The sequence below is a fragment of the Nothoprocta perdicaria genome, unplaced genomic scaffold, assembly GCF_003342845.1.
Source record: "Nothoprocta perdicaria isolate Ctin4 unplaced genomic scaffold, notPer1 scaffold_28, whole genome shotgun sequence".
Classification (NCBI taxonomy): Eukaryota; Metazoa; Chordata; class Aves; order Tinamiformes; family Tinamidae; genus Nothoprocta; species Nothoprocta perdicaria.
In genome coordinates, this window is record NW_020455510.1 from 150,308 (window position 1) to 169,066 (window position 18,759).

At 38.2% G+C, this 18,759-nt stretch overlaps 2 protein-coding genes across 2 annotated transcripts in view; both read left to right on the plus strand.

The window, feature by feature from the left end:
• USH1C (USH1 protein network component harmonin) overlaps nt 1-1,628 on the plus strand; it is a 36,921-nt gene extending 35,293 nt beyond the window's left edge. The window contains exon 21 of the mRNA XM_026041156.1: nt 184-1,628. Within this exon, the coding sequence (XP_025896941.1) occupies nt 184-196 (13 nt within the window). The 3' untranslated portion in view covers nt 197-1,628. The remainder of the gene's footprint in view (nt 1-183) is intronic.
• Nucleotides 1,629-12,483: 10,855 nt separating this feature from the next.
• Nucleotides 12,484-18,759, plus strand: part of ABCC8 (ATP binding cassette subfamily C member 8) — a 58,878-nt gene continuing 52,602 nt past the window's right edge. The window contains exons 1-4 of the mRNA XM_026041159.1: nt 12,484-12,712; nt 13,699-13,840; nt 16,082-16,203; nt 18,080-18,246. Coding sequence (XP_025896944.1) covers nt 12,523-12,712; nt 13,699-13,840; nt 16,082-16,203; nt 18,080-18,246 — 621 coding nt within the window. The 5' untranslated portion in view covers nt 12,484-12,522. The remainder of the gene's footprint in view (nt 12,713-13,698; nt 13,841-16,081; nt 16,204-18,079; nt 18,247-18,759) is intronic.

An 18,759-nucleotide genomic window follows, 5' to 3' on the forward strand; every position in this document is an offset into this window, starting at 1 on the left:
TCAGTTGTTACTTATAGACCAAAATGAGCTGAGATTGAGTTGTATAAAATTAACAGTTACTAACAGTTAATTTGGCAGCAAAACTGTACTTACCAGAAAGACAAATAAAACCAAATTTTAAAAAATATGCTACAGCTAATTGCAGCTGGTTTTTTTTTTTTCATTTTCTGTTGTTTTTGTCAGGACTTTTTTTTAAAATAAAGAAGGCCACATCAGAGAAATGAAGCCTTTTCCTTGTGGAACCCTGATGCTCTGTAAATTAATCAAGGCAGCAGCTGTGTAGAATCCATCTTCATTTGAAAGAAATATGAACAATCAGATCTGAAAAATGGAACTAGAGACTTGAGCTTCTTCAGGTAATTTGAGTAACTGCAAATCTTTCTATAAACATACAGCAATAGATTGAGACCACTGAGAGAGTCTGCCAATGAGCTGCGTTTGGTCTGTGAGAAGTCAAAGTTTTCCTCCATTTTGGAGGGCCAAATTTTGCAAACTGTCTTCCACTTTTCCTAGGAATGGACACCAGAATGACAAAAGTAATTTGAATACAGATGCCTGTTTCCTTGTACAACATTTGTGATTACATGTGTACAGGCTAGCTCGGGTGGCAAAGGATTATATTTTTACTCTGTATGTATTTTTCCATGGGGAAATRGGGATGTATATGGGGATGTATCTGTTCTCTCTAATCTTCCTGCAGGTCTCTAATGTTTGATTCTGTGACCTATATATTGTGTGTGTGCTAGTATTTTTGGTGATGCTTATATTGTATAAGGGATCTTTTCTGCTAGCAAAATAAATTTTGTCCATTTTCCTTAACTAGCAAGTATTCCAGATAAAATCATTATATGCTGTTGCATTTATACTTCTCAGTCTTCATACTAGTCATGGAGATGGCTCCTGCAGTGAAAAACACTGAGTGTGATTCACAGTCTGTACTTAGGTACTTTGTTCTCAGTGAAACTGTTTACAAAAGTAAACTCTATAGAAGACACAAATTATAAAACTTTACTATCAGGTGCTACTTGTCTTCTGCTTATCTAACGCCCTCTAGACCACAGAATCTATATTAACCYATCTTCATCAAGTAAGTCTGATTAAAACTGTAGACTTAGTCACTTCTTTATATTATCAAGAGCTGTCTTTGGAAATGTGATTGTATTCCGTAGATAATAATACCTAAAGATATACACAGATATATAAGTAATACAAGCCCACCAAAACTTTAAAAAATAAAAAAAAATAGGTTCAAGCTAATGCTGTATTTAACATTAATTGGCCATAAAATCTGATCTATTCTACACCCTGGAGTTCTAGATATAGAAGGCAAGAAACAAAGTGTAGTAATTTTGTTATATAATCAGAAGAATGTTTTCATAAACCTCTTGAAATACCAGACTTCAGAACAGCTATGCAAAGGCATTGTATTTGCCAGTTTGTGTAGTGGTCTTTATACTATGTTTAGCTTTTTCTTATCTGGGCTAATGAGAGCAAAAGTTTATATTCCTCTGGCATACCAAGTTCCCACTGAAGCTGTCTTACTTTCTCAGCGCTGGCAAATCCTCATTTTTGTGACACAAAAAAAATAGCAAATACATTTCTGAGAACTCTCTACTTCTATGGAAATGCATAATTATTTTAGCTTTACTTCACTTTGCAGTATTGTTCCATCAGTTAACACGTCTGGCAGGGTACCCATGTTAGAATGTTTAAATTTTTAACTCTTATAATGAATCCATAAATAAAATTGATTTTGCCAAATGCAAGAAGTCTTGTTTCCTATTTTGGGGGGTTTTCTACATAGTAATAATAATTCATCAGCTGAAATACTCAGGTTTCTGAGTACATCTGCTGCAAATAGGCCAGTTCTTAAAGAATACTAATCTGGAAGTGAAAGAGAATAGACTGTGTGCAGTACAGAGTATTCACCAACTTYAGTGGCAGTTACCTCCTACTGATTTTTTTATTATTATTATTGGCAACCCTGTGTTCATGGTTTAGTGGGTAAGCTACAGAGTGCAGCTGCTCCCTTGTACTTCCCTTGCTAGCTCTTGCTGTAGACTTGTAACCAAGAGACTATCCAAATGCATCAGGATTAGCACCAGAGGGGAAATCGCAGCAGCATGTGCTCCTGCTGCTCTGGCTTCCCACTGCCTGCGGGTTGCAGCCATCTGCTGTGTAACAATGCAGGTGAGTGATGCTATCCAATGTTCTCTTAAGGGATACTCTGGGGTTATATAAATGTATTGGGGAATAGGGATTCACAGTAATTAATGAACTTCAAAGTGCAAGAGTGTTAACTATGCTAATCATTCAGTATATAAGAAACGTGGCACAGAATTATTTTTGATATTATTTTTTCAGGGAAAAAAAAAAAGAAGCACAGAAGACTGAATTGGGAAATCTGTGGGAGTGCCAGCAGTTGAGTTGTAGCCTTGCTTCTTAGTCACAGAAYTCTGTTCATTACACCTACCCTCTTAACTTTATTTGCTTGGATACAGGCTGCTGAGGAAACAGCTTCTGTCCATTACTTCGTGATATGGGAAAGTGTTACCGTGCTGATTTTGACCTTGGGTTATGAGGGCAAAATTGCTTTAGGCAGTGTACAAAGGTGGTGAAAAAGGAAGCTGACAGTTGTGTAATCTCCAACATCTTAAGCCATTAATCAGGTAGCGTTTTACTTTGTTTCTGGCTTTCCATGTCATGGGACTAGATTACGTCTTTAACTTTCCCATTAGTTCAAGGAGCTCGATTAAGCTACAAGGAAACACATTTTTCAAGGAATTTTCCTTTCAGTTTTCTTCTTGTGCATGTCAGCAGAGGGTGGCACGTGTAAATCTTTTCAACGGGTGTCCATTTGCCACTGCATTGTGTTCTGGCAGCTGTTACAGTCACTACTGGTGCCCATGCCTCAATCCTGCCCTGCAGAGAATCGAGCCAGCTGAGAAACAATAACAGTGCGATAAGTGGGACTTTCTCTTTTATCCAGCCAGTACTTAGTTTCCTTTGGGAGTACAGAAACTCTAATCTGATGTAAAAAGCAGGAAAAAGTCAGAGTGCTTCACTGACAGTATCATGTGCACTTCAAGCTGCTTTTATGTATTTCCTTTGCTCAGAGGGAATATATATAGTTTCTCAGAGCTGTTTGTTTGGTTAAGGCTGTGTAGACCGATTATCTCTATGGGATAATAACCCAGCGGAAGAGTTTCTCAGCACTGTTAACAATCTGTCTTATTCTCTTAGGAATTTATTGGCYATGTTAGTTGCAGTGTTGTCTTCAGCATACCCTCATCATTGCTAAACTGGAGCATGAATTAGATTAGAGACTTGTGACTTTCACATCTGCTCTGTGAGTGTGTGCGTGCACGTATGCAGGCAAAAGATGGGAAGTGTCTCGAGTCGGAATCATGACACTCATCACAGAGTAGGAAATATCTTTGTTTAGAATTTTTTATGGATATCAGCAATATGAAATCTTTATCCTGGTACCGATGCAATTACTCCAATAAGTGCTAATTAAGTCCAAGACTGTGGACATCTTATAAAATTTAAAAACATTGTAATCTAAAATGACCTTCRAGTTCATTTAGATTTATTCATCTGAAATACAGAAATACTTTCTGTATTTCAAATACATATAAATACATATAGAGGTGTGTGTGTGTTTTATAGATATATATATGTGTGTGTGTATATATATGCATACATATATATATGTAGTTTTTTAAATTGGTTATAAGTAGCACACATACAAATCTTAACATCTGACAAATAGTTTTAAGCTCAGAGTATAAGCTGGTACAAATCCTCTCACTCTGAAAACAGAACCAAACACTGTGGTTTTATGTTAAAGCATATATATCAGGTGTTAATATATATGATATTAAACACTTGAGTCTAAAAAATCCTGCATTATCTTTTTAGCATAAACTATTAAGAGTTTGATTCTAATACTGAATTAATTTTCCAGGGTTTATCTGACCATTTTTATGTTTTGTCATTGTTTTTGTCATCGTTCTTCTGAAGTTGCACTTTCTGTCTTCCAGAAATTTCTGAAGCAAATTCCAAAACTCCTTCATTCATAGACTTGAAATCTGAGGAAGCTGCAGGTGACGCAAGTCACGCAAACAGCTTTCCTAGTAGTCCTAGGAGACTAACTAGGATGTTTTAGGATGTTTCCTTTTGTTTTTCCTAAGGAAAGCAGCAAAAAGTGTGCTCTTGTTTGTCTCTGAGGGAATATTGGGGGGGTCTCTGCTGAAAGACTTCTATTTCTGGGTTTGTGTTTGCTTCATTTTTGGAGAAAGAAGTAAAGGTACAGTATTTTGTAGTGCAGACAGGGAGGGAGGGGGCAAGTCATGCACTTTTGTTTTCCAGAATGGCACTTCATCGAAGTGGAAGATGCTCCATATTAGAGGATTGTGGATTACATGCAGAAATTAAACACAAATTTTCTGTGGGCTGTGGTGCTGGATATGCAAGATGTCCCAGAAGAATGCTAAACTATAACAGCCACTGAAGGACCTTTAAGGACCTAGTTTCCAGCAAACGTATTGCARACTCACAGCTCCGAGTACTCTCACAGCTCTTGAATTCTCCAATACTCAAGTCCAAGTGACTAGTACTCAATTTAGTGTTTGTCTGCATGGTAAAAATGTGCCATCTGATGTGCTGTAGATAACTGCTTCATCTAGCATCACAAGACCTGCTACACGACTGGCAATGGATATCTCCTGCATATCAGAAAGATGATTGTGCCTGGCAGATACTCCTTGCTTGCAGGGTAACCATATTCTAGAAGGTCTGAGGCTTTGATCCAACAAAGAGCTAAAGTACATGCTTAAATTTAAGCATATGAGCCAACCTCATTGACATAGGTTGAGTTCAATGATGCTCCTCACGGGCTTAAGTACTTTGCTGAACTGGGGCCAGGACTTGAAATGTGAAGGGATGCCTTAGCCTTGGAGAGGCTTTTTTATGGAGCGTTGTTATTGTTATGCTGAGGTTGTAAGCATTCACTTGAATTTCAGTCTCTCTCTCCATTTTTCCACGCAATCTTTAAAGGTTAGTCTTCCCCCCTCAGCACCCMTTTTCTTGGCTTGTCCCCTTATCTTTTCTCACCATTTCTCTTGCAGGCATCAGTAGAACTCATTATTCTTCAATAGCTGTAATAGACTTTTGTTTATATGATGCTTAAAAGTAGACTTGGGAGAGATAAACTGAGACCCTCCCAACATAAACAGAGGATAGATAAAAATCTGACAGTTCTTTTGAGGACAAGGACTCTTCTAACCTATAGAGAAAGATGTTGTTATTCATAAAAAGCTTTTTCTCCCCTCTCAAAAGTTTCAAGTTACTTTTCTCTGACCTCTTGTTCTCTCCCCTCCGCAGTTTTGGATGTTTTAGCAAGAGGAGGGTTGAAATTCCATGTTCATGCAGATGAACAACTTGAGGATTTTGAATGTTAATGCGGAGAAAATGTAAATAATACTAAATGAAAAAACATTGCATCAGAAACACTAAGCAGCAAGTTGATTGAAATTGGTCTTTGATTAAACTCCTGTTTTCCTTGACACTGTGAAATAGCTTTTCAGAGCTATCCTTTGAAACTGAAAAATTACAATTTTTCAAATAACAGTGTTTCCTTTGTTGTTTCCCTCTCYCGAGCATTAAAAGCTTAAACTTGCAGAAGAGAAACAGTTTCTTATTTGCTGCAATTCTAACAGCAAGGAAAGAGGGAGAGAGAAAGAAAGATGGTTGTTTCTAGTTTGATTATTCATATGTTACTGTGATTAGGCAGATTCCTCAGTGTAGAGTATCAACTAGGTAGAATAACAGAAACTGTAAAGTGTCCCATGATGGTGCAAGGCAGACAGCCTCTGACTTTGTGCAGAGGAGCGACATGCATAGCAGGAGTGAAAAACTGAAGAGMAGTCAGTTGTGATTATAAAACTCCTCTGTCCTCAGCTGGATGAGAATTCCAGTTCATCGCAATGACTTAAGCATCTGATCATTCATACAGAGACTGTAGTCAGTTAAGAGAATAGGAAGAACTGAAATGACTGAGGTGTCCTCATTGAGCTTCTGATTCCAGCCTGCTTTTTTCTTCACAGYGGAAGGCAGTTTCCGCCATGACAGAATCACTGCATTTGGATATGGGGAGGTTTTCTATTTACAAAGGAATCAGAGTTGTTAGAAATCAGCAAACTAGTGTGATGTCTGGTGGGWTATCGCTACCGGCAAATGATTCAGATGCAAATAAAGGTCAGGTTGTCAGGTGTGGTCTAAGAAATAAGAATACCAATAGAAATAAGTTTATTCACAAAGCAGCATATAGATACCTCAGCAGTGATTTCAGAGTTAAAATGTTGGCACAGTATAGCTTGTAATCTTTCTTTCCTTCTTGGAATAGAAGATTTGATTGCAACTATTTTGTGTCCTTAGTTATAAGACAGGTCACAAATGGAGTGGGTAGCATGTGTTGTGGTTGGATTGTTGAAATGGGAAAGCTTTATGAATGCATTAGTGTCTGGCTTGCTTGTAATCATTTATCCTATACCAAATTGTCCTATAGCAGTAAGGTTATATGTTTTTTAGTTACACAAGCATTCACATTTCTGTACATTGAGCGAAACAAGCACAGATGCATGTTTTTTTTTTCTATTGCACTAATACAATGCACGATGAAAGGACAGTGTCCATTTTGGGATAATAAAAATTACAGGATATTGTCTTTTCTAACAGTATGTCTAAACCCATGTGTCATTGAAGAGCRATGTTTAATATACCATAGTAAGCACACATAGAAAGTGACTGCACCTACAGATTACAGCTAACTCAAGCAACTTTTATATGTCATTTTGCTAGAAAACAGATTACATGTAARAATGAAACGGTGTCTATTCCTTACTCATTGTGTATGTATTCCTCCAATTACAGGCCAATGACCAGCTACACAATGCAGGCAACTGTTGCCAAGGAGTAGATGACAGCAGAATTTTTATCTAATTCTGATGTCGTCCATCCATTATCTTATAGTATCTTGAGTCTTTGTTGACAAAAATACAAGTAAATGGGAACTGGCTGCTGCTTGATGATATGGTGATGTCCTAACTGATTGAGTAGGCAATTTAGAGAGCCACTGGCTGACTTGAGGACAGGGAATATGTAGAAGTATTTTCAGGTTACCTTGCTTGCTCTGGCCGGAGTTGTGCTCAGCTTGTGGTGAGGATGTATCCCTGGGACACGTGCAAAAATCATCACTCGTCAGTGCTCTCCAGCTGGATATGGTATGTTCCAGTTGTCTTCACCCCTGTTGCCCTGTAGATGAAAAACAGGCTGGAGATGATTGTACGTGCAACGCTTCCATGGCTGAGCCTCAGTGCATGACATCCATTTGCTTCTGGACTGCTAAAAYGGAGCCTTGCAGAAAGTTTCCACTAACTTGTGTGTTCCCTTCTCACTGCAGGAGATGAATATAGTCTAGGGGAAACATTCTGAAGCAATTACTTAAAAAATGAGAAAATAAGAATTGGGAATAGTTACAAATATGAGACGATCGGAGTCCAGGAACTGTACCTTGTACAGGTGGCTTTGACATGTCTGCACATAGTGTCAAATGAGCAGATGCAGTATTTGTGCCTGCACATGCCTGGCCAGGTATCTACTGAGGATTAGGCTGAGAAATGCCTGAGATTGGTTTTGGGCATCAGTCTCCTACTAAGAAGTAAAATTAGGTGCAAACTAGTTTTTACATATATCCCTTTATATATGTATGCATGTATTATACCAACAAAGGCGTTTCTTTTTACTGTTTTTTAAGAGCTAGTCTCATAGGATGTTTAAGCTGGACATTTTTATTTGCTAATGTAGCTGCACTGAGCTTGTTCATGTTATGTTGGGGGCAACTGCTTTTGTTGCTGTTGGTAAATTGCAGATATGAGCCTTGCTAACCAATGACTGACTTCATGTTGACTAGGTACATTTTTTTCTGTTTTTTTAAAGAATCGGCGCGAGWTATTTGAAAAGAAAATGTGCTCAGTTTTTATAGAAAAATGTCAAACCCCATGGTCATTAAGGATTTCTTGTTTGTATTATTTTCCCCCAMATAGAAGCTAAAAATGCTACTTTGACTTCAGGTTGCTAAGCCCTTTATTAATCCTTTAAAAATATAAAGTTCTAGAGAAAATGTGCTTCTGAATGAAAAGTACACTTTTTCATTTCCCTTTAAGTACAGCAAACATTTTTTAAAGTTTTTCCTTTTTCCTTTGGCCAAGCTACTAATTGAATATGACGCAAATTTGCAGATTGCTTCAATCCCCTTGATGCTGCATTTTTTGCCCAATTTTAGTTTTGTTAGTGCACTTTGAAGGCTTGGTATTCAGGGCATGATATTTATTCTTGTAACAAATTTGTAGACAAGATCAGTGGACAATTAATGATTAAAAAATATATTGTTTTCCTGTTGCTGAGGGCAAAGAGGAGTGCCAGGTTTAATTCCTGGAGGCAGTTACTTGATTCCCCCAAAAGATGATCTGCAGTGCAGAGGAGTGGATCTCTAGCTGTTTTGAAGGCAGAGGCTGTGGAGCATGTGTTGTGTGAGGGCATTCAGGATTGATTTTTGCCATGTAAGTCTCACACACTGCAGGTACTTTATGCAAGGTTTCCAACCCGAAGGATACAGGCCTGCTGCTTTACTACGCACTAGCAAAACTCCAAGACATAATGTCCTTCTGGGTACAAAAAAATATGCAAAACATTACAAAAAAAAAAAAACAAAAAAAACTACAGACTAGGAGTTAATTTCCTAAATAGTAAGTAAATTAATTTCATTTGTATTTTGTATGGGTATTTATTGTTTAATTACCTCAAACCTCTGAAAATCCCAAATATAGGCCGTATGTGGGTTGAACTAGAGGGAAATTGCCTGAACCAGGGCTTGCAGGCCTCTGACAATTAATTAGTATGTGATATGATAAATCGCAGAAGGGAATAAACACTCAGCTTTGCAGGGTAGAGATTTTTTCTGCACACTTATAATTSTTCTTTTAAAAATCCACAATGTGGATTTTTTGTTCTTGTGTTGGTTGGAGCTTGGGTAAATGCCAGATTGCTTTCTATTCAAAAATGAACAGTAGAAAAAAATATCAAATGCAAAACCACATTAAATTGCAATACCTTTTTTATGTGTGAAATTACTGTAAAATAGAAGCACAACAAAAATACATTCCCCATCCAGGTCTGAATCGTTGTGTAATTTAACCCATTAGATAAATTTAGGCCAATCTGGACCAATTCTCAGATGATAAATAAACTAGCTTAAATTGTCTAGTGTTCCTAAAGGGGAAAAAATATCTCCTTTGGAAAGGAAAGATGATGGTAGCTTCATGTTGTTCATAATATTTTTTAACAAATAATTCAAATCTTAGGTCTAAGTCTACTTTATATTTTTCAGAAGGGGTCCTAAAAAGGCCAGTGAGTTTTGGCCCTGTCAATCTTTTAAAAATAATACCACCTATCTCTTTATTGTTAGTGCTTTGTTTGTTTTATTTTTGTTGGGGTTGATTTGTTTGTTTGTTTCATATAAACAGGAAAAAATATATTTTCTCTACAAGAGTCCAAATACATGGCAAGCATAACAAAAGCACTTAACTGAATTGGTAATAAATAACATTTGCTAAGGAATACTAAGTACATTTGAGTCAGCACGTGCCTTGTTTATTGGCATGAGTTTGCTCACAGCAGTGAAACTATTCTCTGAGGAAAACACAACAGTTGCTGTACAAGTACTAGACAGGGAGTACTCAAAATATTAACCATTTATAAGCTGAAAAATAAACTAGATAGAGTGTGATAAGTGCAAACATGCATAGATTGTAAGGGTACATCTATTTAACAATGGTATTTGGGAATGTATGGCTTTATCTTTTTGTGTTAATAGTAAAGGAAACAGGCTACAAACATGCGCTTAATTCACTGTGCATTCACAAGATATATACTCATGTACTTTGAATATGTATTTGGTGAATACATATTTGCTTAACATTTCTAAGCAGTTAAGAGCGAGCCTTTTTTCCCCAGCTTTTGCCCAAGTTTCRGGTGTCCTGCGATAGTGCCAGGATGGCACTGCGCTGACTCTCCTAAACTCAAAAGCCAGGAGCTGAGGAGCCAGGCTGAAGCAAGTGTAACTGCCTCAGTAACCTGCTCTGCATGTTAGMTGAGTAGTTGCTTCGTGTTCTGAGAATACTGTTCAACAAGGAATTTATGTTTCTGTTCCAAGCTAAGACGAATCTGCTTCATCATAAGTTGTTTTCTCATTTTTAATGAGTGCCTGCATTCAAAAATTAATACGGTTTATTTAAAGGGAAAAAACAGCCCTGTCTGTGAGCCTGTGCGCTATACTGCTATGCTTATTACCATATTTTTAATAGCAGTATAGGAAAAAAATTTACAAAGAAGTATCACTTTTTTWAAGGAGAGTCTTTTATGAAATGATAGAATAGCATTTTTTTTCTCCTTAGCAATAATAATAGTCTTTTTTTCTTAGATCATTTTCTCTCTTTTTGTCTGTACCCTTTTAAACATGTTTTTGAAAGGGATTGGTATTTTCATTCCTTTCATTTAAATTGTTCTTCCCCTCTACATTTAAGAGCAGAATTTGATACAAACTATAAACTGTAAATCAGGAATTGATATTTAGCAAATTTTAAGTCAAAATAAGCAGAATGAGTTGAGAACTCATTCAGAATGAGTTGAGAACTCATTCTCCGTGAGTTTGGAATGGGCAAGTTCCACTGACTTTGCTAGATTTTTTTGTAATTAAGATTTCTCCTTAAGTTAGGTCCCACTAATGCCTTAAAACTAATTAGTAATAAAAAATCCTGCTTAAAGACTGAATTTATGTGCCTAACTAATTTTGAATGTGACTTGTGGCTGCTCAGAACTCCTGAAATACTTTTTTTGTTTTTTTGCTCTCTCTCTTTTTTTTTTTTTTTTTTTTTTTTTTCAATATTTCTAGATACAACAAAAGCCTATGTAGTATCTATGTAATTGCAAAACAGGATTTTTAAAAACCAACCTCTTCTGCTACACAGTGCTATAGAGAAAGGGAAGCTGGTGCAAAACAGCTGAGCAAAAGGAAAAAGAAGCAAATAACAGAGATAGGAGAGAAAAGTGAATACTTCCACTTGAATGTTCTCATCTGTTAGAAACAACCATCAAGTTTTAAATTCTTAAATATCAGTGTTTTTCTGCAAAGTCCAATCTCTCTCTCTCACTCTTGGTTTCTACATCTTGCTGCTAGACATTCACATTTGAAGATGAGTATACATGTTATATTTCGTAAAATAAARATATTCCCACTTCTAAGTCTGAAATTCAATTTCAAGTAATCAAAGTGCTTCCAAAATAATCCCAGACATCTATCAGATGCACTAGTTGCTTCCRCAAGATCTGGCTTGATTTCTCATTTTTAATAAAGGGGTTAAAACTATGTAATATAAAAGTGATGTCCAGCAAAATGGAAACAGCAAAGGGTGGAAAAAAGCATGTAATAGGGGTTTTGAGGAAAAATTAAGTTGTATTTGCAGTGTGCAAGAGAAGAGCATTGGTCTAAGTTTAGAGGTCACCTAAACAAGACTAACTTGGTATAATGCTGTTCCTTGCCTTTTCTATACTCTTTGTATATTTTACTGAGCCGTTGCATTGCTTAGGGCCTCAGGAAATACTAACATATTAAGTAATTAAAAAAATTATCTGCACATACTCCTTTGTTTATTAAATAACTCTTAGGAGTGTTTCTAAACAGAGATAAATTTAATCAGAAGCTGAGCTGAATGTTGGAGTCTGCCCAAAATTTAATTACTCTTTTCAGAGTGGGTTATAATTTTAAAAAAATTTATATATTATATTATATATATATTCATACACAGGGATTGGCTTGGGATTTGTTTTTCAAGTACTATCATCAACCACACTGCTGGGACCCAAAAGCTCTCCAAAAGGGAGCATGCAGGTGCTTTTCCTTCCCTCTTACCTGACAAGATCAGWAAAAGCAGCAGGAAYGTAGACTAATTTTCCAGTCTATAAGTGGAGCTGCCTGTCCTAGAAATTAGATGTTCTCTGTCCCTGTTCCATATGTTTAGCAGTCAGAGCTTGGTCGGTGAGCTGATGGAAGCTGCACTTTCCCTAAGTGCAGATGCACTTACGGAAATGAGGAGCGTATAGTGTTAACGTTTAAGGTTGGCTCGTGTTTTGAGGAGGAAATGCGGGGGGCGCGGGCACCGTTTGTTTGCGTTGTCGCTGGGGGTACCAACCACGAGCTGAGCAGGCGCGAAGTGCGACTGGGGACAAGCGGAGTCCCAAGGTGAGCTACGTGAGAGGCCGTTGGGCGGGGCGGGGCGGCCGTTGGGCGGGGCGGGGCGGCCGTTAGGGCGGGGCGGGGCGGCCGTTAGCGCAGCCCCGCGCGGCGCTGCTGCTCGCCGGCAGGTGCGAGCAGAGCTGCCGCCGCCGCGCAGCCCCGCCTGGATGTGCGCGGAGGCGGCGCCCGGCTGCGCGCAGGGTCCCGCCATGGCCCTGGCCTTCTGCGGCGACGAGGGCAACTCCACCGCCTACAACGTGGACCACGGCGTGCTCAACAACGGCTGCTTCGTGGACGCCCTCAACGTGGTGCCGCACGTCTTCTTGCTCTTCATCACCTTCCCCATYCTCTTCATCGGTGAGTGCCCGCCGGGAGACACCTTCGCCTTGTGTGTCCTCCCCACGTTCGTCCTTGCCTGGCCGTGTCCGCCCCGCTACGGCCCCGAGCCGCCCCCTCACCCTATGGCGCCCCTTCGGCCGGGGGCCGCGGGGGTATCTGCAGGTTTGCCCAGCAGCGCAGCACACGGGAGCGAAAGGTGCCGTTAAACCGGGCAAAACCAGCCGGCTTGCGAACTGCCCCCCGCTACAGACCGGCGGCAGCCCCGGCGACGGCGGTTGCCGGTAGGTGGCCCGGCGCTTTGAGAGTACGTGCGCGGKGCTGCGAGGGCTGAGGCGAGGAGCGCCCCGCCGCGCCGCCCGCCCGCCGAGCGCGCCGTGCCCGAGGCGGCAGCCGGGGCGCCCCCGAGCCGCCTCCGCCGGGCGCGAGGTCCGCGCTGAAATAACAGAAATAACAGAAATARCAGCTGCCCGAGCAGGGGCAGCCGGGGAGCTGCCGAGAGGGCTGCACGATCATCTGCCTGTCTGGCTCTTTTCCTTCGTTGTTCCTGTTCTTTTCACTAAACACAATTTTTATCCAAGACCTGAGGATTCTGTTATTCTTTAAGTATCTGCAAGATGAATTGAAAATTCTTTACAGTAACTCAAAGTGTAAGTAAGGAAAACTATTGTTCAATTTTGTGTTTATCAAAATACTATTTTGAATATATATTACTAAATGTCAGAAATATTTATTACATATTATTTAATAGCAAGTCACTAATAATATTGGAATTTAAAGCTTTATGTCCTACTTTGTTGACTTTATTTCATATGGAAAAAGAAGTAAGAGAAACAGTTCTGAAAAGATTCGGATATGCATGTGTTTAATGCACAGTTGTATGAACATCAGTATGCTGTTTTTTTACCCTTGTCCTTCTCTGTATACAGAGGTTGAATTTGTCACCTTTTAGTGGTCATTTTTGTTGTTTCTAAGAAAACTTATTATAATTATCCTTTCCCACTTAGGATGGGGAAGTCAGAGTTCCAAAGTTCATATTCACCATAGCACATGGCTTCATTTTCCTGGCCACAATTTACGCTGGATACTGACTTTCATCCTTTTGTTTGTGCTGGTGTGTGAAATTGCAGAGGGCATAGTGTCTGATGGGTAAGTGGACATATACCTTCTCCTGAAAGCACTGAGTATTTTTAAAGAATTTTACTGTAGGTATTATGTTCCAGTTAAAATTCTCATCTAAGCCATATGTCTTGTGCTTATAAACATGTAATCTGTGTTCTTGGTGATTAACCTACCGACCTTGTATCAGAAATTCCACAAACCTTGCCAAGTATGTACACACACAAATGACCATAATCATTTTTCAGCTTAATGACACTATCTTTCCAAAGAGTAATTACAGATAAATTCTGATAATTTGAGCAGATGGTGACATTTTCATTGTGTGTTTTATGTCCAAGAGACCAGTCCCACAGCCMTTACTCAGGGAGAACTCCCATGTGYACAGTAGGTCATAATGTTCCTCATGAACTAAAGCCTCCCCATTTTGAAGAAAAGGGTGRATCCCCTGGGCCCTGTTATTGCACCACATCGAGTTTCTCCTGAAATAGTATTGGTGTTCCTACAAAACGCCTGGTGAGTTGCCTTCAGCAGAGTAGCTAATGCTGTATTGGTAAAAAGATTTGGCTTCCCCAAAGATAAAGTCTGTTAGGGACATCATTTGATATAGTTTGCACTGGTGGTGATTTGATTTGATTTTGTCACTTCTCATGGATTGGGATTAAGCATTAGAGAGGGGAAAGGGCTGTGTGGATCCACGAATATGGATATTTGTTTTATGCATGCTTTGATCTGTCAGCTGGTATTGAGCTTAGGAATGTCTTTAAATAGTAAGCTATGGGAAAAATTATTCCAAGTGGAAGAAGTGATATAGGAAAATGATTTATACTGACAAAAGTTCATGTTGCATAATAGTAACTGTGATTACTTTTTTTCTAAAGGACAGTCTGATTTTTATAAATTTGCAGCCTAAGGGTTATAAAATCACAGCACTATTAAATAGAATGAAACCTCTCTGTTTTACTCATCTACATGCACTACACCATGTGATAAGGCACTACAGTATTCTGTTATACAAGTTGATATAATCAATATTACTATAGTTTCCCTTAAAAATGTAAAAATTGGATGTTTCTTAGTGTTAGTTCCGAGTAAGTATGAGAAAAACAAAATTTAAGCTATCAGGTTGTATGAACTCGAAGCAACATCCTGCCTTGAGTTTTCTGTTTTGTTTTCTTTAGCAATCTCTCCTTTTATGTTTATTTGATATTTAAATTGACTTGGAGCATTGCTATTAAGTATAAGAGCCACCTGACAAGAATCAAAGCTCCTAGCTATACTGGGGGAGTGCCAACCCACAGCTATGCCTTCAGAGCACTCAGCAGSCTCCGGTGAATAAAAACAGACTTTGAGCTTTCTCCCCATCAGCTTCCTAAGACCAACATAAGTCATGTTGGTAAAGTCATTTTGACGACAATTGGTTGTCTCTCCTTCTCACCCCAAGTGTCAGAAAATAGCACAGGATATCCCATAACTTTTGTTAAAAGTGCAAAAAAAGAAAGAAAGAAAAAAAAAAAAAGCGGAGTGAAAAGATGACAAATAGATGACAAATAGGAGGGAGGGGAATGGAAATGTGATTCTATGGGCTTTTACACAAACTAATAGCACTACTTCCATTGCCCGCATAGTTGCCTAGACCCTGTCTATTGCCACCTGAAGCAAAGTGCCAGGCAAATTTTGCTTTACAGGACAAAACTTTAAGGCGTATGGTTCTTTTGTGGTTTTTTTTTTTTTTTTTTTTTTGGCTTGTAATCACTGAAAACAGAACTGCAGAACTGACTGTGAGTAATTTCTGTGCTGTGATGCTTTCTTTCTTCCAAACTGGAAGAAGAAAAGCAAACGTTTCCACAGTGCTTCTGTAGAAAATCTTAAATTTCTGTGCAATCAGATGATCTTATTTACATATTTTGATGTAAAACTCCAAAACTAGGATAGTTTCAATGAACTTTTCTTCATCAGGAGCTGAGCTTATTGTCCCTATTTAAACCACATTCCAGTTGATTTCAGTGGGATATGGGACTACAAAGATTTCCTTTTCAGTACAGGAGAAAAATCTGAAATGCAGATGTGTGATTAGGAGCACAAATAAAATTGAAAATCAAAACACTCCACATCCATAAATGATTTGGAAAGCTTAACCTCTGTCCTCCTGGGTATTCAGTTCATAAATAAAAAAGAGAAACACTTAAATAGCTAAGAAAGATTTTAATAGATGTTCTTTTTTTTTTTCTTTTTCTTTCTTTCTTTCTTTCTTTCTTTCTTTTTTTTAAGGGTTTCAGAATCCCGCCACTTACACCTGTACATGCCGGCTGGAATGGCATTCTTGGCAGCCATTACTTCTGTTGTTTATTACCATAACATTGAAACATCTAATTTCCCAAAGTTATTAATCGGTATGTCTCGCAACTTAGAAAAATTGAAAGTATAATTGTGATGATCCTGAATGTCTGTCTGTTCTGTGACAGGTTGCTGCACTCTTGGTTCTTGGAGGAAAGTTTTAAGTTGATAAAATTGTGGTTGAGAGTGTGAGAGGGGAAACTTAAAGAGGATTATTCAATAGTAGAATGCTGTAGAGGAGATAAAATATTCCTCAAGCACAAATGTTGTGATACCTGCCGATTCTGTTCATGCATTTGCAAAGAGTTGCTGGTGGTAGAAAGGAAAGGCTAGCAGAGTCTTATCCCAAACAGTAGGAAAATTATCATTGAGGATGAGACCCTTAAACAATATTCCCATCCTGTCAGCTTTTTTAAGGCTGTTTTAATCTTTTTCACCTTAACAAATGAAGCCTATTTGCAGTTCTTCAAAAACAGGCAAGATACTATACCACCTGTTGGGGATTAGCACAGTCCCTCCAGGTATGCAAGATCTGGGATTCAAAGTTACTGAATTTGTGCTGTGGCTCAGCTTTATGTCCAGACTGCACTGGCTATTCTGAAGTGGCCATTCCATCTCTTAACAAAAATATTGGGCAAAGTTTGGAATATTTATTCTTTGAAGTTGATGATGGAGATCAGGATCCAAGTTAAGTGTTAAAACTATTGGAACTCTTTGCCGATCTGGTCTGGATTAGTTTTTCCTTGTATGGTTTTGACCTCTAATTGTGTTTCAGTAAATGTAACTTGCCCAGTGTAATGCTTTTTCCCACTCTGATCACACTTGTTCTGGTGTCCTTTGCACACTGTTGCAGAGTGGATTTATAGCAGTTGTACACTTCAGCAAAACATTTTGTAATTGCTTTCATATTAAATTGGAAAATCTGCTAGCTTAACATTCAAAATATGTAATTGAATGTTAACATCTGATAGAGTTATTTTYGACTTAAAAATATTTTTATGTTTTATAGACAAATGAAACTCAAAACAGAATGGAAATTTCTGAAATAACATTTGGACTTCGAAGTTTTTAAGCTGAGATAGCTAGCATGGTGGGAACACATAGGATTTTTTTAAAATGTAATAAAATTKATCTTTTATAGTGATAGGACTGCTTCAGCATTTTTGGTAGTAATCTAATTTTGTAATTAATTTAAATTTCTCATGCTTTGGCATCATAGTTAATTGCCTTAAATTAGTTTATTGGTTAAAATGGAACTTCCTGCTAACATGCAAACATAATGCTTACCGCACAAAACTTATTTCTAAACTGACACAGTTTTAAAAAAAAAAAAAAAAAAAAAAAAGTTCTCTTGAGTTGCGTTATTGCAGATCTTGGACTTAATCCAATAACAGCATGGAACAGTTTGAGTTTGAGTTCCTCATTTTGTGATCTTCGGTGGTCTAACCCAGATGTGGGAACCTGCAACCTCTTGTTGGAGGTTGAGGTTGGTTACATCACACTATTTGGAGAAAATATAGTAATGCCTGTTCCCTCAGACATTCCAGAGAGCCGCAGAGGGAATGTGGTCAGCTTTTATTAAAGCCAGATTCACAGCCATTCACAGCCATGGTCACTTGAAACAAATTTGTAGATCRTTCACAGACACCTTCTCCTTGAACCCCTCATCTGGATGCATGTTTACAATGAATGGAAATTTCCTTCAGCAGACTTCAGTTTTGCAAACTTCACAAATTCATTACATCTAATGGGAAAAGAATTCAGAACAAATGTTATCTGCAAAATTGAAGAAAGCTTCTATTTTGACAAAAGAAAAGCCACTCTGGTTTTATATATTTTTGTTGCTTTTTTTTCTATGAATGAGTATTTAATACTATTAGTTTTCATTTTTGCAATTGTTGACTTGATTCTTTTTCTTTTCTTTCCTTACAGCTTTGCTGTTCTACTGGACTTTAGCTTTCGTAACCAAAACTATCAAATTTGTTAAGTTCTGTGATAATGACGTTGGATTTTCTCAGCTTCGATTTTGCCTCACAGGACTCCTGGTTATTCTATATGGAATGCTTCTAGCTGTAGAAATCAATGTCATCAGGGTGAGGGTGAGTGAGTTTCACATGCAAATCTTTTTTTTTTATTTTTCTCCTCCCTTTCTGGATACTTAGTGTGAAATTTATTCTAAAGAGGGGAGGCAAAACTCTGCTAGGAATATAGGTATATTTGAGAATCAAACCTCAAAATAATTTTTTTAGGCCAAATTAATTCATAATTTAAAAAATAACAATAATCCAGAGCTCCACTCTAGCTAAATTGAGGTGAATTTCATCCATTTTGTTTTTGTCTGTTATGACTCACTCTTTTCTGATGACTGAAACTGCATTTCTGATGCAAGGAAGGACTGGGTAAAAGGAATTGTCTCTTCTACAAGGGAACATCCTTAGACATGCAAATAACGTTTCTTATTTTCCAGGAGCAGACAAAATGGCAAAATATGATTTGCTGGGGCAAATGGAATTACTTTCTAGCCTCCCAGTTGTGTTTTTCTTTTTTCCCTCCAGTATCTTCAGTCATAGCCCAAAGTGAGATTTGGCTTTGGAGCCTGATGGTTATATAAG